Source organism: Nyctibius grandis, chromosome 10, assembly GCF_013368605.1.
Source record: "Nyctibius grandis isolate bNycGra1 chromosome 10, bNycGra1.pri, whole genome shotgun sequence".
Classification (NCBI taxonomy): domain Eukaryota; kingdom Metazoa; phylum Chordata; class Aves; order Nyctibiiformes; family Nyctibiidae; genus Nyctibius; species Nyctibius grandis.
The window spans coordinates 24,381,714-24,409,089 of record NC_090667.1 but is presented as its reverse complement, the minus strand read 5'-3'; the positions used below and the strand labels follow the sequence as shown (position 1 = coordinate 24,409,089).

The following is a 27,376-nucleotide window of genomic DNA, read 5'->3' as shown; positions in this document are numbered from 1 at the left end:
GTAAGTCTTGGTGTCAAGTAAACTAGTTCTACTGCCACAAATAAACCATATCAAAATCTGTAAGTAATGTCCCTCATCCTGCTATAAAAAAGCAAAAACCTTAAAGCGCACAAGGCTTATGAACTTCAATAGTCAGTGGTGTGCACTGTGCCTATTGAATTTTTTGCATGTGATTAATAACGTATTGATTCTATGCAACACATCTGCAAGGCACTTACAGCACATGTTAATGTCAGACAGCAATCTCGGTGCTATGATAACCGAGCACTGCCTTGGTGCAGGGAAAAGAAACAATAAAGTAGCCATTTAGTGAAGCAAATGTGCAATAAAATGTATGAATTCATTATTTCGAAGTAATTTTTTCTTGGGGATAAATCCCTCCACCCTCAACTGCTTTTTCAACTCATCATAAATTTAGCCTTAAATTTATCGAGTTCACCAATGCTAGTGTTCAGGGCTTTCTCTTATTTGAAGATTACTGTACTTTTTCAGTATGTTTTCCAACTAAGTAAAAACCAGATATATGTATAAGATTACATGTTTTTGGAAAAACAAGTGGAGTTTTCCACACCCACTAATGGTTTTCATCAGTTTTGTAACGAGGCTGTTGCCATACCAGCCTAGGCCACCTCCACACAAAGCTGGAGTTGTGTTTCTATTGCTTCTATCCATTCATCTTAATTTAAACAGTAACTGAGGACAGATTTCAATCCCACCTGTGGCAGCTGTTCAAAAGTGTCATACACATCCCACAAATCTAGATCCCAACACCATCCGTGGAGGAGAACAACCCTCTTTCTTCTTCTTTGTTCCTGTGCCCTATCTGCATAACACCTGATTTTTTTTTCTGGAATACATTAATGGAACGAAGAATTGTGCAACACAGCACCATGGCTGGAAAACAGCCAGCCAGCTTGTACCAGGAAAACAGCGATTACATGCACGCGATCAGCAGTGTTAGCCCCATTACAGGGCTATAAAGCCTGAGAAGGTTACAAAGCCCTGAGGCCAGAGCCATGAGCTCTAAAACTTAATGATAAGAGTAAGCTACTTTTGATTTGAGTCTTGACTTCTCCTTCAGGCTGACAGTAATTATCAGCAAAAATATGAACCAGTGATGGAAACGAGCTGTAGGCTTTTAAAATGTGGAGCTAAGGTGGAGCAACAACCCTCGCCGCTGCACCGTGGTACTCGGGTGACTATGGTGCTCGGCCAGGGCATGGCTGCTCAGAGGCCTGCAGCCATCAGAGATTTCCTAAGCACCCTGCGGTTTAATTTACTGTTGTTGTTTTCTTTCCTTCAAGAAAAAAAAATGGAACAGAAACTTTAAGCATATGAAGTTTCACACAGGAAATGAAATTGAAACTACTGATACGGCAGAGCAAAACCGAGCGCGGGGGGTTTCTGCAGAGGATATGCTAAAAGAAGAAGTGGCCAAGTTGATGAACAAGCTCACAGAGAGGGCAACTTTGCAAAACAGGTTGGTGAACTGCAGACTTTCACGCACACACAAAAAAGCGAAGCTGTGTAGACACTGTGGTATTTATTTGCTTTCATGCAGCTGGTGCCAGGTGCTGGCTTGCACGGCTGGACACTGGCATGTTTTGTTTAATGCCAGACCAGCCTTGGCTCGGTCTCCAGCTGCAGCTCCCTCCTCTGAGCTTCCATGGCCGGTTGGAGCCGTTCATCGTGCTCCTGGAGGGCATTTCAGAAGCAATACCACTATGTCCTACAGGCCTCTCAATGGGCATTATTTGATCAAAAAATCACAAATTTTTGATCACCACGCATCTGTTTTGAAGATTTGAGTTGGAAGTAAAACCTTTGGTATTGACCACTAAACCAACATGCTTTTAAAGATCACATGATTCTGTCTGGTTCCCAGTCAGAGGTATATTTTCAGTTCGCTTTCGCCATGGACCTCTGACATCAGCTTTCATATATGGAGAGCTGCACTCATTTTTATGTCAAGAGATACGAAAACCAAATAGCACGAGAACAAATACTTCACTTCTCCAAGGAAACTAACATATAAACCACTTCTGCATACCACAGTCTGCAAAGTGCAGAGCACACACCAAGCCCAAACAAAACCCTGATCCCACACACTACTTGGAAAAGAGCCCCACCGAATTCACTCTGGAATCATTGCCTCCGAAGAGAATTTCATAAGAGCAAGGCTGACTCCAACACAAGAAACAAGTTACCTGCAGTCCTACCTTTATACGGTTGTCAATCCCACAGGCTACACGTACTTGCTTTTCTGTTGGCTTTTGCAGGTAAGCATCCCCAAATATAGCATGACAATATATGAACAGCCTGAGTATTTTTCTCCATCTCTTATCTTTTCAAACAAAACACCAGCTGATGGTTTGCATTGCAGGTTGCTTTTATAGTCCCAGCTTGACTACTGTAAACTTGACCTACTCCTGTTGACCAGTTCAGAGACGCAGTTCATAAAGCTGAGGATCTCCCTTAGTGCAATTTCATCAAAGCGAACATGCTTACACTAGATACCAACGTGGCACATTAACCTTTAATATCCAAAGCTGTTTTCATCATGACTACAATTGTTTTTCATGATTTTTTTTTTGTGTGTGTGCAAAGGCTAATTACAGACAGGTGGGAAACTGTTTGCAGTTCCACCATAAATGACGGGTACGTGACAAACAGCTGAGATAGCCATAAAAACAACTCCATATGTAAACTAATGGTAGAAAGCGAGAGAACTTCCTTTGGTTTACTTTTCTGGATTTTTCTAAGTGACATGCGTACAAGAGCTACGTGAACTTCTGATAGTTTTGCAGAAGCAGATACCTAGGTGATTCAAAGTCAGATGCATTGCTTTAAATTCCTCATGTGAATAACATCCGTCTATTAAATTTGACTTGTAATCTACAGCTTGTGTACTGCAGGAAGAGTGGACGGTAAAGGGACCTTCAACCCTACTAAGCAACAGTATCTTCTGCTACTATATTCTTCTACATGGCACAACACTTTTTCACATTTGAAAGAGCAACCCTCTACGTCATTTAAGGAGGATCTGTATGAGGAGAGAGAACTGATGTGGTTACAGAAGAGGGAGGGCAGCAATCCCTGGAAAAAGTACACGAAAGCAAGTCTGTCCTGTTAAATCTGGATTTTAGAATCCTGTCTTGCATAAAAAGGGACAAAAAAAGGATTTTGGTTGTTCATATTTAGTCTCTCCTCAATCTACTACGGTAGCCCCATTTGCAAACTTTACTTTTCACAGAGCCTGATGGGAAATAAGGTGTTTGCATAAGCAATATACTTCTTGCTGATGAAGAAGAGATACGGAGAAAAATCGCTTTATCTTGGCAGACTTGAAAGACCAACCCTATAAAATTATTCCTCTGTTTCTTTTTCCTAGCAATTGGGAGTTTCTTTTTCTTTTTTTTTTTTTTTTTTTCTGTAATAGCTAGATCATTGCTGAAAATTCCCTAGACTGATATGGTGAATCTGAGTGTGGTTTTGCTTTCTTTTGGCCCAATTACAATATTATTCTGACAAAGGGCATTTTTTGGCTAGCATATGGGCTAACCCATGAAAATTTGCTACCCCATAGCGCTCACAGACACCCCTCTGCACGTCCGAAGCTCTTTGGCAGACAGCTGCAGGGCTGGGAAGGTGTTTAGCTGAGGAGCAGATGCTCTGGGCTGCATTAACTCCCTCACGTGGCTACAGCCGCGTGAGGAAACCAGCACGTAACGGCAGAGCGAGGGCAGTTGGTGACTCGCTAAATCCTAAATATCCCAAGAATAAAAATAATTTAGGTTAGAAGGGACTTTTGGAGGTCACGTAGCCCAGCCTCTTGCTCAAAGAAGGGCTCGCATCAGAATCGGACTGGGTTGCTGATGGCCTTATCTGGTCAAGATCTGAAAACCTCCAAGCGTGCAGACTCTGAGCAACCCATCCCACTGCTTCACTCCCCTCAGGGTGAACATTTTTTCCTTATTACCAATCTGAATCACCCTATTGGACAAAGAAAGAAGATGAAGAGGAAAAGGGAGAATCGGATTAACACAAAATGACAAGACAATAGCAAATGGAAGGCTCAATCTTCATATTCTGATACTGCACGCATACAATACAAGCAGTTGGAAAGAAAAAGATACAGAGGGTGTGTGCGGTGAGTGACAAATGGGTAAGCTCCAGGTTAAGTACAAAATAAGCAACAGTCCCTGGTGGCAGCATATCAGACGATACTCATTTTATTGTCAGAGTAAAAACATATTCCTTTAAGAAAACCAAACAAAACCCTACTGAATGTTACAATGCATGCCAAGCAATTATTGCTTTCCACAATGTGTCCTGTGACTCACTGTGCCACAATAAATTGGCATATGGTGCTCATTCAGGGTATGTAACTCACACATTTGCAATAGCCCTAAAGAGCTAATAGTTACTTGGACTGTAGTTAATTTTTGGGGTTTTTAATTTCCCCATGGCAATGCAATAAATGTCATGCTTATTATTGTATTACTATTATTTAAAAAAATGTTTTTAGTGGCAGGCAAGTGTCATTAATGCCTGAAATCTCTTGTATGCTAGGGGAATCAATTCAGACAACCTCTGGCATGCGAAAGCACATAAATAATTGGTAAATACTACCTGTGGTCTTCTGGGTCCAGATTTGCCTGATGCCAAGAGCAATCAACTCCTTTTTGGCTGCAAAGGATAGGAGGGCACTCAATACCTTGCAGAAGGCACTCAGTACCTGGCAAAAAATCAAGCTTTCCGTGTGCCAGCACCCCATGGAAGAGCAAACCCTGAAGCGCATATGACAGAAATGGTTCTCTTCTCTTATGAGGGAAGATGACCTCCTAGAGAGATACAGAGCCAGCTCGCCATAAGGTGCTGAATACTCTCCCTGCCTGGGAAACGTGCACTTCCTATGCTCACCCCGCTTAAAAAACAGCTCTAACTCTCTTATCAAAGGAGAAAAAAATACAACAAAGCATCTGTCTTTCAGTGAGTCTGCCCAAGAGCAGGAGTAGACTCGAAATTCACTTTTTATTATTAATAAGAGATCAGAGATGTTTAAAAGCAGGGACTGAGCAGAGGCAGAAGAAACTGCAATTTCAAGAAAATTCTTCTCTCGTAATCAAGATTACTCAAATGTGCCCAGGCTACACCATGACTTTTGAGTACCACCAAGAGAATATGGCTTCAGAGTACTAATGTGTAGCTTTCTATAACATTGAGATGGTTTAATTGGGGGGAAGAATCCTATATAGGCAAGGTCTACCTAACACTTGTATACATTTGAAATAAATCCACTGAAGCTGATGCTATTCATTAGCAAAAGTGGGTCAGTAAGATAGAAGTGGACCACTGGGATTTTGCCCACGTAGGGACTCAGAGCTACAGCAGAAGTGCCACGGGTTTCAAGGTCAACAGGACTCATTCCTGAAAAAGGGGGTCTGACTTTGATCCTGTTTTTACAGTGATAAAGCAATAGCAATGCTACTGGAATCAACAAAGCTACACTGGAATAAATCAGTTGAGAATTAGATCCTGAATTTGTATGTCTTTGCAGCTATTTTCACAGGTATTAAACAGCACTTAGGTCTCAAAATGTGACTTGGAAGCAATAACATAAACAAACATCGCAACCTACAGCTCTGTTGCTCCTCCATCCCTGAGGAGGCAATTATTCCCTCGGTGATGTTCTGTACGGGCCAAACACAATGATTGCCAATACAAATATTTTGTTCCTGGGTTTTTGCTTTATAAAATGTAAATTTGGACTGTGTGGCCTCAGGTGTTTTCTTCAGTGCTTAACACAAGAAGTTCCAAATGGTGATGGGGAACATGGCCATGACCTTAGCATGAACGGCAATAGTGAATAACGACCTGCTCTGCCTATATCCTCACCCTGAATCTCCTGAACTGTTTAATCATGTGGAAGACAGTTGAAATTGCACCTGAACAAAGACTGCCAGGGTCTGACCTGTGCTCTTTTATTGTTATTCTGTAGATTCTTTGCTAGTGCTCACAAAATACTCTCCGTCTCCTCAGAAATATCTTTGATTTATTAACATGTTTGTTGCATCTTGCTTACCTACCTTCCTCTAGGAATGTACTCGAGAAAGTGCAGAAGTACATAAAAATTAAGTAGAGCTCAGACCTTTTTCCAATCAAAAGTCATATTCATATATGCAGAAATGTCAATGTCTTAATTTCACCCAAGGAGATAAAACCAGCATTTAGGTAATAACCACCTTCTCCTCTACACAAAGACCCTCCCTCCAGAGAGGGAAATGCTGCCTTTGTCCAGATCCCATACACTCATTCTCTCGTTGGTTAATTCATGGCAGTGTTAGCTAGATTTTCATTATAGGCTATTATTTGTAGCTGCTGTTTTCATGAAGCAGCTGTAATAAACAAGCGAGATTTATGTTCCTTTTTAAATTGCTTGAAATAATTAGGGTTGTTAAATTTAGACTCTGAAAGAACCTACTGATTTCTCTATATTTTTTAATAAATATGGAAGCTACAAAGCAATCTACCAGCACTCAGGCTTGGGCCAGAACACTATGCGCTCCATATACTATCCAAAACTTGTTTTAGATGAGGAAATAATCTAAGTTCTCCCAACAATCTTTCAAAAGGAAGTGATGGTTGTGCTGAATTGTTTTAACAACTGCACTGCGTGTTATTCTTTTCCAACCTAAACTCAGAAAGCACTTCTTTTATTCCTGTTCTGGTCTATACAGGTGTAAATGGGCACCCTGGATCTGGATCACGCTGGTAAGCTCAATGGAAAGTAGGACCACAACTGAGACCCAGACCCAGATCAGATTTTTGCAGCTGACTTCTAGCTTGATGATTTATACTGCATCCAACTATTATAAAAGCCCTGACCAATGTCAGGCATTCAAATACCAAACTCGGAGCTTGTGGTTTGCTCTCATCTCTGCATTATTTACTTCTTCCACTCATCTCCCCTCAACCACAGCTTGCTGTATTGACAGTTCAGATACTTGTTTAAAATAAGTAAACATGATGCCCTCCCCAACCCAATTTGGCCATTTCACAGCTACTGCTGCGTTTCAGAGCCTGATCCAACAAACCTGCTTCATGACAGCACCGAACAAACATCCTCTAAAAAGCTTTTCACTCACAGGTTGGGGTTTTTTTTGTTTGTTTGGTCAGTTTTGTAAGTCATCAGTCTTACAGTATTTTGCTTGGCGCAGGTACCACCATCCTGGCAGACCAGGTTTCCTCTGTGCAAAGGGAAAGACAACACGAAATACCAGGGGTCATGACAGAATTTAGCCTTAATGGCTCTACAAGAGGGGACTGATGTTGAGCAGACGTTCAGCTGACTACAAGCCCAAAAGAGGTGAGGAAAAGATGATCTGCTGTGGAAAAGACCACATCGTGCCATGCATAGAAGAGATACAGCAACAATACAGTAATTGTATAATGAGAAAAGGTACAAAATGAAGACAAGGAGAAGGCTAAATTTGTCAGTTTTTACATTATGAACTCTAATAACTAGAGGAGGTAAAAGTTAGGGAAGGTATGCAAACAAGAATGATGGAGCTGGGAAAGGAGTCTGGAGTAATGTGCAGAAGACAGTTGTAATAGGTATCAAAATATAAAATTGTAAGTACTTCTTTGCTCTATATATGATAAAACAGTAACAACTTCTATGTAAATTATAAAATCCCAGGGCATAGTGTCTTAAATCATTCCTGGGTAAAATACGTAAGTGGCATGCAATGGGATGGGGAATGCTAGGAAGCATAAAGCCCTACGTCCCAGGAGAGCAGTGACATTGCCTAAGGAGCAGCTAGCTGCAAAGCCGTGAATCCAAGAAAGAACTAAAGGTGATCGCAGGTAAGATTAGCCAAGTAATAGAGTTTCTCTGTGTGATGCTACTGAGTGATGCAGGAGAAGGGTCAAAGGCTAAGCTATTTCTGGATGTGTACATATGAAGGGATGATATGGAAATCTAAAGCATAATGCTATGTCAAAACAACCACACTGGATATAGTATGAGCTGTTTAAGTCTCCCCAGATAGCAAAGAGACAGAAAAATTGAAGGAAATACAAATAAGGACAATAAAAAAGATCTAAGGAGAGAGTAAGAAAGCTCAATTAATACGGTCTATAAATGAGAAGACTCCTGGGCTGAGATCCAGCTATAAATACCTTCAAGATACTGGGTGTAGAGGAAGGTAATTAATCAAAAGATAGTAGGAGAAGAAGCAATTGCTTGAATTTAGGAATGGAAAAATTCAGGATATATAATAAGAAAAAGTTATTTGAAGAGACACATCTGCTCAACAGGGCAGACTCCCAAGGTGGTAGCCAAGGCACGCTTACTGTATGCAAGTGAGAACAGGCTGAGTAAGGAATGGGCTCTGGGAAATGCTGCAGTCACAGCTTTCTGCAGTCCAAAGAGATCACCACAGTCCAACTTATTGATCTTTTAGTCTCTTTCTTTATGGGTTATCTGAATGACTGCTCCTCTATGGAAAAAAAAAACAGCACCCAAACCTATCTATCCATGTAGTGACAACACATCCACGTCAGAGCTCAGTACTGGGGTGTGCAGCACCCCGATGTGCAACGCAGGTAACGGCAAAGCTCTCCAGCTCTCTTCTGGCTATTCAGTGGTGTGTGCAATGTGAGTCTGCTGGGTGCCAGGCAGGACAGTGTCAGCAGGACACAAACTGCTGACCCAACTGGCAGATTATTCTGAGTATCTCGACACCAAGGTCAAGGGCTGAAGTGGGAACTACCTCTTTTCACACTCATGGTCTTCCCCAGACTTGTGTTAAGAGATCCTGCACAGAAGTTTTTAATGTCACTGCATAAATGATGTACTTTGATTTATGGTTAGCTGAAAACCAACACTAGCAGTATTTAACAATCCTCAGGAGCTCTAAAATACACTTGCATTAAGAAAATAAAATAAAAATCTCAAAACATTTGCAACAGGCCTTACAATTTTCAATGACAAATGGGTATACACAAATGTGAGGAATATAAACCCCAAGTACCGTTATACCCCCCCTTAAACATATCCCATCCCAACTGCACTCACCAGTCGGGACTTCTGTCCCCTCCTCAATGTAGATGGGCAGTGGTGATTCCTCCATAGGATGAGGCACTGATGGAAAGTAATGAATTGTGGTAGTATTTGTCGCAAAGTGACTACAATAAGACGGTCCCTTTCTTATCATTACAGAATCACAGAATCACAGAATGTTAGGGATATGGCTGGTTACTGTCGCAAAGAGGCCTTTCTCAAAGTGGTCAGCTCCTGTCATGGTGACTGGTCCAGGTCACAGTCCTGAGGGGTTAATCCCTACCAAGCATTCACCGCCACAGGAGTCAACACCCTCTGAAGGGGCCTGGGAGAGGTCCCTGTCCTGGATGCTTCACGATCCTGCCATTTCGCTACAACCTCGCTATTCCCATCCCTGGAGTTTAACACTCTTTAGGAAACTCACACAGTTGAAGAAGCCAAGGGGAGCCAACGCACAGACAGGCACAAATAGAGTTATCGAGTCAAAGTCATAATATTTCATGCACAGAACCAGAAGAGAGAGGCTCTGATGCTCAAAGCTTGCCGTTAGCTGTTGAAAAGCCACAGCAGGTGACGGAAGGCTGCACCGCCAACGGCCCCTGGACCACAAACCTTTCATTATTCATTTTGGAGTGTATGTATCGGACTTAGGAAGCTCCCAATTATTTGTTTGTAATACTGAAATCTCCAGAGAAAACTCTTCAGATCTGCGCTGCACACTTATTCCGCAGTTTCCAGACACCGTACAGTCACTGCTGTAGGGTTTGTCTGTTTGGGTTCTTCTCTATTTGGGAGCTTCTTCCCTTAAAGGTGGTTTTGTTGCACTATTTCCCATTTAAAATCTCTGGGAAGCATGTGCTTCACAGGCTTTTCAAGAGGTTTGAACTTCCTACGCTAGAATGAAATAATAATGAGCTACAAATGTTGAAAATGGTCAATCATCAAAAGCCTTCTGGAATTTTTCCTTCTCTGTTACCTTTCAAAAATGATGATTTACCTTCTCAAACATAGACTCCTAAGCTAGTTTCAGCTAGGATTCCAGCTGCAGGGAAGGAGGATTCTTTAGTCCTTTGTGGGGTACCTTTCACTAACTATTGGCTTTTTTTTTTTTTTTTTGGAAAGATTGTCTTATGATATCCATAGAACCAGCCAAAGAACACTTGTGGTTTAAAGCTATTAAATAAAGCATCTTACAACGTTTCTGCTAGCAACACAACCAGAATAAAGAGTATTTTCAACACATGCTTGACTAGCAACCGGCTTAACATAAACCCCACGCTGGTGCTTTGCGGGATGCAACGGGCTGCCAGCTCCCTGCCTTTACCTAAGCCCACCCCTCGCTCACATGGAAGATGAAGGGAAGCACAGGGGAGAGGAAAAGCAGAACACGGTTGCCTACAGAACTACCGTACAAGCCACAGAAATCATGGTCTACCGGGGCATCTTGCGCAAGCCACTTTTATCCAGAAGCTGAACTAACATTCCAGCTCAACAATAGCAAAAAACCCCCATTTGTTACCACACCGCGTTTTGCTACATATTAACCAGCAGTTGCTACGCAAGCATAAGGCAGTGCTGCGATTCCGAGATATATGTTATTTTAAAAAAAAGAAAAAAAAGGTTGACTTATGGGACATGAGCCTGAGGTGAGAGCTCGTGGGCTTGCCATGCCGCTGGACGCAGTGCGTGCTTGGACGTTTTGCAAAGCGGGCCCTGCATTGGGAACAATGCAGTTTTTTCCTTGCTAAGCTCTAATTTTGCATTAAGGCAATGAGAGTCTTCATTTATGCAGCCTCTTAAAACATTTAATCAGATTTATTTACTAGGAAGAAATACCAGAGCGGAGCTTCCTATACTACTCAAGAGTTTTCAAATATGAGATCTGCAAGCAAACCAGGTCACTAGATGGTGTGGAAAAAAAAACCCTGCTGTATTTTTCTGACATGCAGCTTTCTTGGTCCCATGAAGAATACTGTACCGGGCTCACCCAGGCCGAGCAGTCAGTCTGGAGCCAAATGCTTTCCCAAAACATTTGCAACAGTATTCACCAGTGGCTGGTGGCATTTTAATGGGTATCACCAAAGGTTGTAGAAAAGGCCTGAAATACCTATAGGCTATTTGAGGCCACATACACGTATCCACACTCTCTTACCCACACATAGACATGCACACACTGGCACACATGCACACAAACAAACGGCTCTACAGGCAGAACTTGGATTTTGTAGGATCCAAGGAGGAGAAGCTGACTCGTCACAGGGTTTGGGAATCAGGGACTCTGGGGTGCTAAAACAAGCTCTCACTTACGGGTCTCCTCTGCTTTGGGCAAACCACTTCAACATTATCCCTCCAGGATTTACACACCAACGCTACGGGCATGCTGCTTAAATGCCTGCAAAGTGCTTTGCAATGGTTTCTAAATTCTGCAGTGATATGCACAGAAGAACTGCACAGAGAGATTTAAGATAACAGTTGCTGAGCATTATTACTGTATAACTACAGCCTATTTTTACATGCTCTGTACTTGGTTTCTATGAACAGACGGTAAATGTTCAGTATTTGAGCATTTTAATGAGCTTTATAACCCTTTTGTAACTTCATAAACAAGCATAAATAACACTTACGTGAAGAAGAGTCTCTCCTGAATGGATTTTCTTTTCCTGTTTGGGAAAAAAAAGAGAAAAAGAAAAGGCAAAAAAATATTTAAAGGAAAAAATGGGTCTAGCAAAATAAGTCTGACATGTTTCAATGTTATTATGCATAATGTTTTCTGAGTTTCATCAGTATGAACTTATATTTTGAAGAACATCAAGACATTGCAGTAGTACCAATGCCAAAATGGGAGATCATTTTTCACCTGTTTCATTCTATGTAAAACATCACAGAAAATTTTACTATATCCATCTCAAAAGCAAGGAAATTACACTGCAGCAGTGAAATAAAATGCAAATGCCATGTGATCTGAAGCAAAAAAGGAAGAACTTTTAACTACATTCCAGCTCACTGGTAAGCCCGTGGCTCGACATATGGGTTGCTCTCCTACCTACGGGCAGGCTACCTACACCAACACCCTAAAGCAGGGCACTCCTGCTGTGCTTCGCACAGTGCAATCATTTTTCCGTGCCAGCGCTCAAGCACCGACTGCATTCAGACCCAGGTCAGGCAGCGAAGGCATCCTTCAAGGCTGGGACCATTCTGGGTGACAGCAAACCACAACAGGAAACCCTGTAACTGCTAAAATGCACGAGCCTTTCCAACAGACCATGGGTCTTAACAGCCACCCTCCTGCGGTCCCCTGCCACCCACCCTGCTGCCTCCTGCCTAAAGCTCACTGGCAGGACAGGGATTTGATTCACACTCCCCTTCCACCAACCTAGCTGGTGGGTTTGGTGGTTGCTCTTGGGGCAGCATGGTAGCCCTTCCAATGGCAGTTTTAGGGAAAAAAAAAGGACAATGAAGAGTGGTAGTTTCACTTAATTTCTACCGCATTATCTTCTATCAATATTAGCTACTCTGTAAGCAATTTAAAGGGCATTACCTAGAGTTTACATGCCTTGGGATGAGACTCAGCTAGCACAAATCAATTAAATCCATGGCACTACAACAGCTGAGGATTCAAGTAAATATGCATCTATGGAAGAAATTCAACAAATATTAAATCACTGCATTTTCATCCTCATGCTTTTCTTCCAAATACCAAGGACCCAATCCTGCAAGCAGCCCTCCCCAGAGTGGCATTAGAATAAACTTGAGTTCTGTGTATGGAGCACTTAGAGGACTAGGCTCAGGATTACTTTAAAAAACATAACTCTGATCCATTCTGGTCACATAAATTAAGTTAGTGATGAGAAGTCGAAGGCACTAATCCTACTGGGTAATCTATTCAAAGCTGCACTTCTTAAACGACCTACAATTTATTAGTATGACCAATCAAATAAGCATTACTTGCAAAAGGCTTTAACTACCATTGCTTTCCCATCCATTTTTATGTGTTGTAATATGGCTAAATTTAAAAGAAACAAATCAGCATAATCTTTTCAGAGTCATTTATCAGCATGATTAAAAGCCTGGGTAGGGCACCACTGTAGAGACTCCCCTTACTGGTGGAACTGGCAACATTGCTGTAGGGGCATTGGGGCAACGTTGCCCTATTGCCCAATGGGGCAAAACTATAGGGCACTGGAAAACCTAGAAGGGGCAAAATTAAAATAATGGGGGGGGTTACTGTTGAGTCTTGAGGTGCATTGATGAAAATCCTGGGAGCATCACTGCCTGGGAAACATGGCAGCGTGCTGGAAGGCTGTGAGTCTCTTTGGAAACACCCAACCCACAGGACTTGGCTAGAAGCCACTAAGGTGTAGCTCAGTCTTGGTTAGGCAGAGTATCGATTTAAGGAAAACTTATTGAAATATTTGCAATAATTAGCTGTAAGACAAGATCGTCCCCAAGGCTTTACAAACAGAACTGTGCTCAGGCACGGGAGGTTTCCCAAGCACCGTGCAGCAGGAGTAAGCCAATCTAAAGTGTCTTCATATTTTTCCATGACAATGTTGCACCTCTTTTCCTATGGCATTTCACACAGACTGAAGCCTCCTATCACAGCCCAAACATTTCACCTCTGGCAGTTAAGAAACCTCCACACAACCCACCCAAAAGCTACAAATTAGCAACTGACAACAAAGAGTAGTATGCCAAATTTTGTTCCTGGTTACAGCAAAGTAAAATAAAATACAAATTGGTAGCATTTGAAGAATTTAAAATTTCTACTGGATTCTAGACCAATATCCCTAAACAAACAAACAAACAAAAAAAACCCCAGGATTCTGATCTAGCACCCCCCCCAAGCACGCAACCACCTTCTCGGTACCTCCAAATATCACAGTGCCAACTGCAATCTCCTGCTTACTGCAAAGTATGACAGAAAACAACCCGAACACCACACGGTGAAAGATGTGGGTTAATAAACTACAGCAAGAAGTGGCCTTTCCTCTCTAAGCCCGCCCGCAGGCTGGGGGTCCGGGTCCCGCCCCACCCGCGGGCAGCCCCAGGACCCACGGGTGAGGGAAGGGTGTCTGTCGCCCTCCAGTGGGTGCAGCCTCCGAGCAGCCCAAGCCGTGAGAGAGGTGGGAAGGGGAAGGAACGGAGAAGGTGAGACACAGGCAAATAAAGAGAAGGCGGGGGGGAAGACTATGCAAAGCAGAGAAGAGACAGTTGAAGAGGAAACCCGAAGATGCTATCTCTGAGAGTGCCAAAAATAAAGTTTCCAGTGTCAGTCTAACCAGGGCAACAAAGACATCCTCCCACCACGCTCGTGCTCCAGCCTCGACTTATTCCAGGGGAGGGACACCGTCACGATGCTGGCTGCCTCAACTGCTCACACATCGTGCTTTAAAAAAAACCCACCACCCTTCAGGAGAATCCTTCCGTAACACTCGTGCAAAGGTAGGCAATGCCAAAGAGCACTCGGCTTGCCCAAATGCAGACCCAGAGGTAAACACCTGGCTGTCAACACCCATCAGGGTTCTCACCAAAGCCTCTCCCCTCTAAACTCCACGGCAGCAGGTTTTAATGGGCTGATTCACCCTCAAACCCAAAGCCATAAAATCTAAACTGGTAGCAACTGTCATCTGAGCCCTGAATGACACAGCCGATGACACGTCCCCTGATCGGGGCTGCCTCACTTTTTTGCTAGTCCAAAAGTCGAAACATTTTGACACGCAAGCGATAAAAAAAAAAAAAAAAATGCAGTTACCAAAATAGCACTATCAACGTAACCAGCTCCTCTCGGCACATTTTCTTAATGCCTTTCCCAATACGGTTAAAAAAATGGGAACTAACCAAAAAACTCCATCTTTACACCCTGGCACAAATCGTGCTGGAGTACGTGTGGGGTTGTATTTCTTCGACTTTATCTGGATCCTCACCCACTACTTTTTTTCATCGGTGCTTTCCTTCAAACATAGCTCTTATTAAACGGCAGAAATCAGCTTTTACAATTTCTAAATACAAAGTTTTGCCACTCTCAGAGCTGCCTAAAACACAGCTTGCCTTCTGTTTCATAAATAACACGCACTCTGCACATTTCTTTGCCTGTGTGAAATAAATTCTCCCATGTTCTTATATGGAAACCTTGCAAGTCCTCCCACATGCTGCCTGTTACAATATCAGGCAGAGATGGGCATTCATTATCTCCAAGCCAGCGGGTGAATTTTGGATTCAAGTTACCCCGAGACGAACACAGAATTATCACCCCTTCGCACCACGCTGAGCTCAGTAACCTGCCCTGTGCAGTCCCTGCGTTTTCCCTTCAAGTCTCAATCACAACTTTGATTTTAGCGTGCCAAGGATCAACAAAATAAAAGGAAAATGAGGAGGGAAAAAATGGAAGCAGCAGCCAACGGTCTTACCCACCAGGTAGGCCCATTAGCATCAGATGTAGCACTGCCTGTACCAGCCTCTTCACTTGAGGTTAGCGCACGGCAGCCAGAAAAAATACAGCGGGGAGAGGTGGGAAGGCGAGAGAAAAAAGGGCAAATAGAGCCGGGGAGAGAAGCGTGCTCCATCGATGTGCTGGAGGGCCGCCAGCAAGTGGGTAGTAATTGCTGCAAACTGTTATCGCGAAAAAAAGTTAACGCAAGGTGGAGGGGGGAGTGTGAAAATAACCGCTGGGGGAGGAAAAAACCCGCAGGAGTAAGAGGCAGCTGGGGAGGGGAGGCTGAGAGAAGAAGAATGAATAAATAAAATAAATGGAGGAGGGGAACGGAAAGCGCGCCCGGGAGCACCCCGAGGCGGCGCGGACAAAGGGAGGACGCCGCCGCCGCCCCCGGCCCAGCCTGGTTCGGTTCGGCTCCGCTGGGCGCGGAGCGGCGCGGAGACGGGCGCCCTTTGTTCGCCGCGGCAGCGAGGGACGATCCGCGCCTCTCCGCGCCCGCCCCGCCGCAGCAGCCGCAGCCCCGCTGCCCGCCCGCCCGGGAGGCGCCGGTACCTGCGTCCGCTGGCCGCGGTGCCTGCGCGCCGCTGCGCCCCTGCGGCGCGTCCGGCGGAGCGGTGCGGCGCGACTAGCAGCGCCGAGCGGGAGGAAACGGTAATTTATAAGCGCTTTCTTCCTGACCTCTCGTGTCTGTTGTCTAATGAGGGAGCTTTGAGCATCACCCATCCTGCTGAGTGGAAAAACACCGGCACGGCCTCTTCTTTGCTGGGGAGGGGGGAGCCTAAAGGAAGGGGTGTGGGGGAGGAGGGGCCATGCCGCAGACACGGCGGCGGAGCTGGGGCTGGCAGGCGGCAGCGGGGCGGCGGGGAGGGGCGGGCGGGTGCGGGGCAGCGGCCGCCGCCGCCGGGGGGGGCCGCCCGGGCCGCCCGCCTTCCCCCGCGGGGAGCGGGCCGCCCCCGAGCCGGCCCGGCGGGAGCCGTCCCCGCGGCTGCCGGGGCGGGGAGCGGAGCGCAGGGCTGCGTGCCGCGGCTCTCCTCTCGTTATGTTTTATGTTTGTAAATTCGTTTTTAATTACTGTTTTTTATCATTACACAACGAGCGCCCTTCTCGCAGACAAAGCATCCCACGGCGTTGTCACCGGCTCTTCCCGTCCTTGCCTTTGCTCCTCCGCGGCCACTTTACCCTCCGGGAAGGTGGCCGGGGCTCGGGCTCTGGTCCCGGTGTCGCTCAGCCAGGCTTTGGGGGCGTTTGGTCTCGGCAGCCGTCTACTGCTGGAGGAGGAAACACAAGGGAGCGTGGCCTGGCAGGTGCCTGGGAGACCGGGATCCCTCTGCTCTTCTCGGTCTCCTCCCAGAAGTGCAGTCCCCGGCACCGGTCAGCCCCGCTCACAGCTGGAGAACAAAGTACGGCCGGGGAGATGGGCAGGAGAACTGAGCAGGGCAACGCTTTGTCCTGCGTTGGGTTTCATTGCACCGACAGCCGGTGCCTTCCTCCTGCAGGCGAACGGGTATATGACTCACATATGTCTTTGCTCTCCTACCCGCATCTCCTCTAGTTCTGTTAATGAAAGGATACAGCAGCGTGCAGACTCGCTAGGCATTTTCATATAACCCCTGCTGAAGAGTTAGTAATATCATCTGGACTGCAAAATACCATTTGCATTGTGGGGGCAGAGTAGTGGGGAAAAGGAGATTTGGGGCCATCTGTGTTTCACAGAAGTCCCACGGTGCTAACCCTGCACTGGGAACAGCGGAGATGGACCAAAGAGCGAACAGTCCCCATACCCCTGCTCTCCCAGACACAAGACCCTAGCTTCCTACACCACAAACTCGGACAGCAGTCACTGGGTGACACACCTTTGGAGCCCATCACCTATGCATAGGCTGCGGGGGGGATCAAATTCCATCACAGCAGCCTCCAGGGAGGTCTCTAGAAAAGGCTGATTTCCTTGGCTGGTTCATGCAAAAGCCCAGAGACCTGCACCCCTTCTGCACAACCCTTGCTGGCAGCGCAGCATGCCAAACACGGCGTGCCACAGTCATGCGAGTGATTTTCCCTGACGCCAGTGCACTCTGTGATTTCCCAGTATCTGAGCTGATTTGCAAAGCGAATAGGTTTTTAACTGAGAAATAGATACAAGTATAGGATATATGCAGCTAATTGATGACATATCTCCACTGAACAGTCTGGTTTAAACTAATAACATGATGTAGTTCATGCTGCCACCTACGTTTTCTGGTTCACGTTTCTCGTGTACTGCAGCTTCGGATTCATACGCATCCTTTGCGGAAGGCAGCTAGCATTTTGTGAAACTCCACGAGGGACCACAAACACAGGCGGCTCTGGCCGCACTAGAGAACGACGCAAAACATTTCTCACCGGCTCAGCCACTTGTTTCAGTTGCAGTGAGGATGCCTCGATGCAGATTAGGAACCGGCAGTCCCATCGGTGAAATGTAAGTAGCGGCTGGAGCCTCATCTGTGCTAAGTATCCTGCCAGCACAGCTGTACCACTGACAGCAGCGGAATATTTTGCTCAAGTTCTCTAGAGGAATCAAAGCCTGCATTTTCTGTCTCTGCCTCTCCCTTCTTCTGTTGCTTCTCAGTCATGAAAAGAAAAGTCAGCCACACAAAGCACATGGTTGCTCTCTGCGTTTTAAAAAAAAACATGTTTGGGGTAAAAAAACAACAGCCAAAGCTGTTTTGAAGTCAGAGGTATGTAAATAGTACCTGGAACTAAGTGGAATAATAATAATAATTAGACCTTTTGTGTCATAAATATGTGCATTGCTGTCTGCTGTTTTCATTATGAGACAGCACAACTTCTGAGAATGTCCCTGATGAATATTTGGGGGAACTCTGCCTCCAGCTGCAGCGGCGTACAGCAGCACTAATGCCTCTGGCTCCTCCGGCTCTCTTATGTAACCGAAATCACCAGTTAGAGCCCAAATTACAAAGCATAAGCACATGTATAATATTAAGCATATAAATGGTGCCTGAAATGACTATCCTTTGCCTGTAGGTCTGGCTTTAATCCATTAGTATTTTTACTTCTGCAGTTCTATTGATTTCAGTGTGCACTGGTGCCATTCATAGAGTGATCAAGCCCAACCCCTTAAAAACCCCACCATGAAGGCATTGACCCAAACTTAACTAAGACAGGCCAAAATCACTCTGCTTACAGGTAGGTGTAGTTCAAATGACTTGTATACCAGATGCCGAGCGTATGCAGTGTTAAGATGCTATAGAAAGCAGAATATAATGTTCCTGTGGCTGCTTTGCAGACGGCGGCAGGTTTTTGCACCCCAGCCCAAGGCACGGGTTAGCAATCACCTTCCTTTGCGTTTTCCCTCTTTCTCAGAGACTATTTTCGCCATTAACATGCTGAGCTGCTTTCGGGAGTTTTAAGGTGTTGGGTGCTGATACAGTGAGCGCCTCTTGTATCTGTTTAATCCAATAACATAACTCTTTTTTAATCTCCACGTCTGGGTCACAGGGTTTAAAAAAGACATTGGGCCAAATCCCCAGCTTGGCTACAACGTGTGGAAATCTACCGAGAAGGCACGAAAGTCAGAAGAGATTCACTGTATTTGCACCGCATAAAAGAGGTCTCGAGGGGCAAGGGTGTGAGTTCCTAATTTTGCAGATGGATGCAGATTAACACAAGTGTATGTCAGAGTTAGATCAGATTTCTGTCAGGTGAGGTAGGTGGAGGGATATCACACCAGAATCTAAAATAAGCTCATCAGCAAATTCTCATTCATTTTAAAATCAAAATGAATTTAATATTTCTGGCTTTTTTTTCAAGAGAAAAAAACTCATTTCTTTTCAATGTGTGGCTGCTAAAGGGAACATGGTGTTTGGTGGACTCAGGACCAAGGCAGGGCAAGAACAAGGAGAAGGTTTTGCAGAGATTGGGGAGATTTTACATATAAACATCAAAATAAAAAAAGCAAAATTTATTCAGGCACAAAGTCCAGCAGAAATCTATGGGACAAGTAGCACTGTCTGTAAAGAAGGGTATAAGCAAGAATGGGAAAGATGCTCTGCGTAAGTCCATCACACTAACGATTCTACAAACACAAATTTCCTATGCAAAGCTATATGGGGGCAACCTTCAGGGTTCCCCTGTATCGCAAAGGATCCTGAGCTTGAAAAAGGGAGGCAGATTTTGTGAGGGATTTGCACATCATGTGGTGACTCTGGATTGCAGATTTTAAGCATTACTAAACCAGGGAACAGAACTGTTGCTATTGCTATTACATACCAGGATATGTCACTAATCCACACAATCCACTAAATTGCTGTAGTTTTAGTCTATGTTTATTTTAGATGAAATTATGGCCTGGACAGTTAATTTTTCTTAGTTTATCCATTTAAATCATATATAAATAAAATATCAAACAGAAATCAAAACATGACGTGGTTTTGGTACACTCCCCAACACGTGAATGTGCCAGTGATGGAGCCACGCAGCCAGTTTACAAGTCGAACACAAAGACAACTAAAACCTACAGGTCTTCTTGAAAAGTAGCCCAAATTGGCTTTAAATTCTCTGGTTTTAATGCTACAGGTGGCCTATTTTGCTTATATTTGAGACTGCCTAGCCATTATGGGATTGCCTCCACCAGTCCTTTCCTTGCATCAAGCTAATGATGTATTAATTTGAGGCACTTAGGAAGTCGGAAAGGCTGGAGTGGGTCTTTTCCGAACACCAGCTGAGTTTAGAAATGCCTGTTCCTTTACAGGGGCTGATTCCTAAAGTGACGAACCAAAGAGCCTGGAACCAAAGTGGTCACGCTGGCTTTTGGAAAAAGTGAAGTCTCAAGTTAATTGACAGTCAGCTACCTGGAAATAAAAAACTCTCGTACATCCAAAGGTTTTCACAGGGATTTTCAAGAGCTCCTGAGCAATTTAAAGTCCCTGAAAGGAATGCACTATAGAACGAAAAATATAGGTATTATTAAAGAATGTCTCCAAACTGAAAGCCAGCCAGTTTCATTAAAATGAGCTAAAAACCAATAACAGGTACTCTGTCTCCCGCTGGATGCTGTATGAACCGTATGTTTTGCATTTTTGAAGTCACTGCTAAACCAATGTTTTTTCTTCACTGTTGCTGTTGGGAAAAATAGTAAAAGAACTATGCATAATTGAGGTTAAAGTAATCTAATTAAAAAAATAAACAGCATGCTTTCATCTTCAATTCATATCCAGTCATTTGGGATCGAACTTTTAAAAAAGTAGATAAAAATTCAGAACGGATTTTGAAGGACGACTGTTTCCCTTTAAGATTAATGATAAACATACTTGGGTGTTCAAGGGAGAATAGATCCAGTGTTATGTAACAGGATAAAGAAACAAAATCCTTTTTCCTCAAATTAAAATAACCAGTATGTGTGTGGATTTTAGTCAATCACCGAAAATTCAGGAAACCCATTTTCTTTCACAATTGCATACCACATGCTAAAACTGACGTCTTGTAACTTTTAAACAGAATCACAACAATTAAAGACAAAAAAGATTTGTTTGTTCTGTTTGAGCACGCTTTGCCAGTAGAGGGTTGTTCCCTGAGGAAAATACTGCAGCACTTGCCCTGTGCAAAAATCCGAATTTGTGCTCAGCTTTTTATTTTATGTGGCATTCGTAAATCCAGTTATTGCACTTCCCAGCTTTTTTCTTTTTAATCCGCTTACCTAGTACTAGATGTATGGTAACTTATCTCTTTTAATCATTTTTTGCCTGAACTATTACATAACAGTTCTTATCAAATCTTGCATTGCCTGCCTAAATTTGCCAAAAATGGGACAAGATCAACAGGTAATGGATTTTTATTTTTTAATGTTGGCATTGTTCTTTGCTGGCTCAATCATATTAAATTTGCAAAAAAATACACAAAAGAAAATAATTTTCTACCATATAACCTGCATTTTCCACTTCTCTGTTTTACAAATGCACTCATACCAGAACTTCTGCATCAGAATTTGATACATAAAGTTCCTCTTTATCACATGAATTCAATTTTCCAAAAGAAGGCAAACGATTCTATTAATAACCAAGATACAAGCCCTGAAAAGGCTAAGTCTCTGAATGTACTTGCTGCAAAAAAAAAAAAAGTTATCTTGTTGGATCTAATTCTGGAGTCATTATTTGACACAATGCAGAGCAGTTTGAGATTTGCATAGCAAGGCAATGCTGAGTTAAGGTGATATTCACTCTTGCATGAACGCAGCATGTATGTGCTTCGCTGAGCTACTCGGAGCTTTGTCTGCGGACCAGAGTAAATCCTGCTTATGTTGGCATGTCCTTGCACATGTCCACACTTAACGTTTTCAGTCCTGAAAGTAAAGCTTCAAGCCTGGGCAGTTTAAGTGACGATCCCTGAGCAGAGTAAGTCCGCTGTTAGTGCTACTCCAGCAGCACAAGGTGGGCTTGGAGACGATGCACATTCTGAACATGCCTCTTTCCCTGCTAATAACATACCCACTGTGCTGCAGCTACATATTCTGCTGCTGCATGGCCTGCAGAGAGATTTCCTTGGCCTCACGAGCAGAACAGCTCCTGCAGAGCTGAGATGGTTACACGGGTGCTGCAAAGGTGGTATGAAAAGTGGGAAGCCATAGGAAGATGTAGGCTAGGAGATGGGGAAGAAGTTGTGGCAGACCCACTCTGAAAGCGATGAAAGGTCAGCAGGGTCTGAGGCTGCCGTGCAGAACCACTTCCATTTCCATTTGGAGCTGGTCACTGAGCTGGGCAGGCTCAGCCTGACCACATCCTAGGTGACAGTGGGCATCACAGTGGAAAATAGTCCAGAAATTGATGGTGGTGAGCTCACTGATGCAGTCGAGCCCTCTCGACTTACGTGACTGATCCAGACAAGCCGATGGATTAAACTCACCGAAGAGGAAGGAGAGTGATCGCTCGAGTGAATTCATACATGCTCATATTTCTTTTTATTTGCTTATGGGTCCCTCTGCTCCCTTCCCTCTCCAAGTGACGGTGAAACACTTATGAAGAGTGTATCAAAAATTATTTTAAAGTACCTAGTTTATCCTGACAAATTACATTGGCAGGTGTAGGCAAACACTAAGAGAAAATACCGTAAGAAACAAAACCATTCCCAAATGCATGCTTTTACCAGTTCAGACAGATAAAGTTTCTAGCTAGGTGAATTAATGCACTGCAAGCAGAGAGAGAGAGCATCAAATGCTTGAAAAAACAGAAACTTTCAAATAAACCCTGCAAGCTATCCAGTAACTGCTCATCCAGTTACATGATTTTAATTAACAAAACTGGAAAGCAAACATGTAATATAAACTTAAAAACACAGCACTTCAGTTTTCCGGACTACCAGTCCAAATGCAAAACAAACTGCGTGCATCTGGTGGCAGGGGAGGCAGAGCCGGCGCCGGCAGCTTCGCTCGTAACCGGCAGGGCCACGCAGCAGCATCTGCTGTACTGCCCGCTCAGGGTGGTTCAGTCACCTCCCGGCATGTCCGTGCCCGCTGTCCTCTGGCACAGCCTGGGCACAAACACTTCAAGCATTGCCCACGTGCTCCAAGGAGGATGCCTCGGCTTGCCCCTCCATGGCAGCACCTCACTCTGGAGGGCAGTAATGTCACCGAGGAGAGGCCGGTGGCTTGCGGGCTTGGGTGACCTTGAGCCTCCCTAAGCAGTTACCTTTTCTGGGCCTTTGGCATGCTCTCAAGTGATCTTTCAGCCAGAATCTCCGCTGCCTAAAATAAATTCAGCAACGTTGACTGAGGCATCCCTGCACTTCTCTTTCGGGATACCTGACTCTTATCTCCCAACCTGGGCAGATGCAGGTTTTGGAAAGTTTACCCGGGTGCTTCCTGGGCAGCGAGCTCCTGACCTGGCCCAAGGCCAGGGTGACTCACTTGGTGGTGTTATGAGGAAAGGCAGAATTTGAGGGGGTTTTCCTGCCTGGCCCTGTATGCTGATGGTGTGTGTATCTGCCGTGTCGTTTAGAAGCCTTGACAACGGTATTTTTACAAGGTGTTTCCTGCCCACCTGCTGAAAGAGTGACCCGTTTATGAAGAAGAGAAGCTGGAGTGAGGGGGATTTCTTCTCTGACCTTTTTCAAGATTTCAGCATGGGGCCTGCGAGAGAAGGGGCTGGCAGCGAGGGACAGAGCTGCGAGGTGACACAACCCCGGGAGCCACACAGCTCGGGAGCAAGCAAATGCAAATGCTGAGGAGAAAAAAATGACCCAAAACCCCATGCACTGGCAGCCTCACCCTGCCTGGCCAACGCATACACATGCACGTTGCATTCCCAGCCTTCATCCTGAGGGCCCAGCATATCACCATCGAGTCTCTCCTCTGTATAAGCCCAGCCAGAAATAAGGAGAGCTGACAGGACTGATGGACACAACCTGGGATTCAGGAGCAGCCACCACTTTGTGTTTGGTTCCTTACTGGTTTTAGAAACACTTCTCATTCTGAAAATTGTGAGTTATTTACTGTTCCTTAAAAAAAGACATCTGATCTTCCCTCCACGTGTGGTTAATAAAATTTGCTAATGGTTTATTTAAAATGCCCATCTAAGCAAAGTAGCATGTAACACAAAGCTGCATTAACATAAAGCAATACACAACATGAGCTTGTATGGCCCTCCTCAAGCTACCCAGGACTCTTTCAGTTACCTCGGGCTCAGGTTTGTGGGGTGCACAGGAGCCCCTTTGCGCCACGTGGCCCCGCAGCTATTATGTCAAACAGAACACAAACCAGTAATGACGGGGGTCTTTGCCTCCCTGAGATCCACCGACACAGGAGATCACACTGGGATCCTTCCTGTCTGGCAGCTACACATTCTGGCAGCTAAGACTGTCCCCGTAACAGGCATGCTTTCCCTGCCAGGTGCCCACTACTGGTCCTGTGAATCCAGAAAGTGAAGCGCTGGATGGGTCCACCATACGGCCGGGTGGCCTCACCCTGCCCAGCAGGCAATACCAACCCAGCGCTGCATCCTTGCAGAGAGCGGCTGCTACGTGTCTCTCCCAGACAGAGCAATCCCGCAATCCTGCTTTGTTGCCTCTACACGGGAGGACGTGGAGAAGGGAGGGGGGGAAATGGGCTCAGCATGAAGCACTAGAAATCCAGCTTTGCACTTCTAAATCTCTTTGGCCAATGCTAGTCGGCTTGGATTTGTATCCATGCTCCACCTTATCAGTTGCTGATTGTTAAATGGGCCACAATCAGTTGATGTTTTGTGCGTGCTTGGTCGCCTGTAGCACTGCACAATTTTCTCTTGCTGTCTGTGTCAGCCAAGGACCTGATGTTTTCTTATTTTTTCTCCATCGTGTTTGCCTGTCGGGCTCGTTAAGTTCATGGAGGAAAGTGTCAAAACTTGTCCCCAGGCTCCTGCATTTTCTTGGGAAGCACATCCCAGCGACCTGTGGAGCAGCCAAAGCGGGTTCGGGATGCCCTCAGTGCTCACAAAGACGCCCTTGGTCCGTGTTGCCCTGCAGCAAGTGCCAGTGCGGGGAACATCAGTGGCGCAGCTGAGGGAGCTGCGTGGCCAGGCTGGGTTGTAGCAGCGACTGGGCATCATCCAGAGCAGCGAGGCCCTGGGATTGCCTGTTGACAGAGCTGAATAAATCACAGAGCAGAGCCTCAGGGAGTGGTGGGGTGGCTCAGCAGTGGAGGGTGTGGTGGACCCCTGAGAGCTTTTCCATCCAGTTCCCCCGGAGGTCCTGTGAAGCCACGTGGAGGGGGGTATGGTGTTTATGGAGGCACATCCAGTGGCCTGCCGGAGCTCAGAGCACAGACACCATCTCCAGACGGAGCAGCGGACACTGCCACATGCCCATTCCACCTGGCTTGAACTCAGGTCTTCCCCTCAAGCTGGATTCATGCCACCCTGGAGCTCTTGGCAGCTTTGCAAATGTTACTGCCTGAATTGCACTTCCCTACTGGGAGACTAAGCTCCCAGTTCTCCCAGTAAGATACAGGTTTGAATCCAGGCCATATTTCTGCTGTTCTCCACTAGCATCACAGCTGTTTGCTCCAAACATGAAGATATTTTTATAAGAGCAAAAGCATGAATTATTTCAAACTTGCCTCAGGATGAATTTTCAAGGGTACTGCGGAGACTGTTTCCAAAACAAAACAGGAGCTCTTCTCCTGCTGAATTGTTCATGTTACTTTCATGAATGCTAGAGAAGAGGCTGTCTTTTTTAAATTATCAGCAGATACCTGGAATGGGAATTTGTTTCCATAAATCCTTTGGAAGCTATTGTTGTTGATGTTGTTGTCTAATCTGATCGAAAGTTCAATTTGGCAATTTTTATTAGACCTTGCTTTTAGGTATAGGCAATTAGCTTAACAAAATAGCAGATAGGATCTCTGCTGTGTTCGCAATGCCTGTTGCTCTGATTCTTACCTGGTGGGAAATGGCTTTGGAGGAGCACAGCCACATCTTTGTCGCTGTTTACATCACATTTCTGATAGAGCTCCACCCTGCTTTCCCCATTTGTACTTTGTTTTCCATGAATAAAGGTCATGGCATTAGCATCACAAAAAATATTGTTGCTGTAGAAGGAATTCAGCTGTCCCCCCTGGGTTATAAAACAAATCACGTGACAGGACAGTAATGCACTCAAACATCGGCAGGGCAGAAATCAGAGATGGAAGAGAAGCCTAAGACCCATGGAGATCTCTGCAGACCTCCAGCATCCCACCAGCCAGCTGTCTCCATGCCTGTGCTGGGCTGCTGCATACTGCTTAGTCTCTAATATTTTGCACAACCTGGTTTTAAACATACCCCAGCTGTTAGCAGTGGGTCTGTTGTGGGTACCTGCCTCCCAGGCTAGCAGGTCACACTGCTGGAATTTGTTTGCTAATAGTCAAAGGGTATTTTCTTTGCATCTATGTCACACCATTAGTCCAACACCTTCCTGCAACTGTTGTTGGGCCAGTGGACGTGGTTACAAGACACCTGCCCCCCCTGTGGTCTGCGGTACAAGGAAGTGTTGTGCTGAGGGCACCTCAGTGCCAGCAACTAGTTTAAGTCACTAGCTTGTGTGGGACTCTGACCTGGTTGTATCCCAGCTACGCAATACATCTTTTTGGCCATGTTGTATCTAGATCAGGGGATAAAGGTATAGTAACTACATCCCTGACTCAGCTATAAGGTAAATGAGATCTTTCCCATGTTTCCATATAAACATCCACACTGACCTTCGTGTTTGTGCTCATGTCAAAATCACCACTTGTCTTTTGGTTCAAAAGCCATTCTTCTAATCTTTCATTATGGGTGAGTCTCTCAAGCTCTCTGATGTTTTCTCTGCCTTTCAGTCTGCTGATACTTTCTAGCAAGGTGATATTTTAACTAGCTGCAATATTGTAGGAGTAATTTCATCACCACTGCTTGCAGAAACATGTCCCTAAACTCATGGTCCATGTTTTTATGATTCTCTTGGCATATACCAAAATCTGAGTTGTTCTGACAATATGAGGGGAAACCAGCAGAAGTTGCTGTATTATTGTTACAGCCAAGGACACGTGACAGCCAATGAGCAGAAGCTGGACATCAAAAGCACTGGGAACGCTTTTCAGCAGGAACACTCCTGAAGCAATCCTCAGTTCACAGAATTCAGTAGGAAGTGTATTGCAAAAGAAACTCCAGGTTAAGCAGATCTTGAACTTTCCTTCCCAGGATCACACCCATACAATTGAGTAGGAAACACATTCTACAGAAATAGTTGGGGATTTTATTAGTAAACAGCCTAGATCTGAATTCCTTGTTTTTTCTCAACAAAAGTCTCATGGAAGATATGTTTGAAACAGAGAATTGTCTGAATAATAATGAATACTAGTTTTTACACAGTATTTTAGCATAAACCCAGAAATTATCATTTAA

General features: G+C 44.8%; 1 protein-coding gene across 7 annotated transcripts in view; it reads right to left on the bottom strand.

Annotated features, from left to right (window-relative positions):
- Nucleotides 1-27,376, bottom strand: part of SLC6A6 (solute carrier family 6 member 6) — a 116,252-nt gene that overhangs the window by 41,811 nt on the left and 47,065 nt on the right. For 4 of the 7 annotated variants that reach the window (XM_068409653.1, XM_068409652.1, XM_068409654.1 and 1 more), the window contains 3 exons: nucleotides 11,692-11,727; nucleotides 9,083-9,148; nucleotides 4,633-4,689 (listed from right to left, as the gene is read on the bottom strand). In XM_068409653.1, the coding sequence (XP_068265754.1) occupies nucleotides 4,633-4,689; nucleotides 9,083-9,148; nucleotides 11,692-11,727 (159 nt within the window). Of the gene's footprint in view, nucleotides 1-4,632; nucleotides 4,690-9,082; nucleotides 9,149-11,691; nucleotides 11,728-16,052; nucleotides 16,095-27,376 lie in introns of those variants that run through there. The other 3 variants (XM_068409655.1, XM_068409658.1, XM_068409657.1) reach the window with 3 other exon arrangements.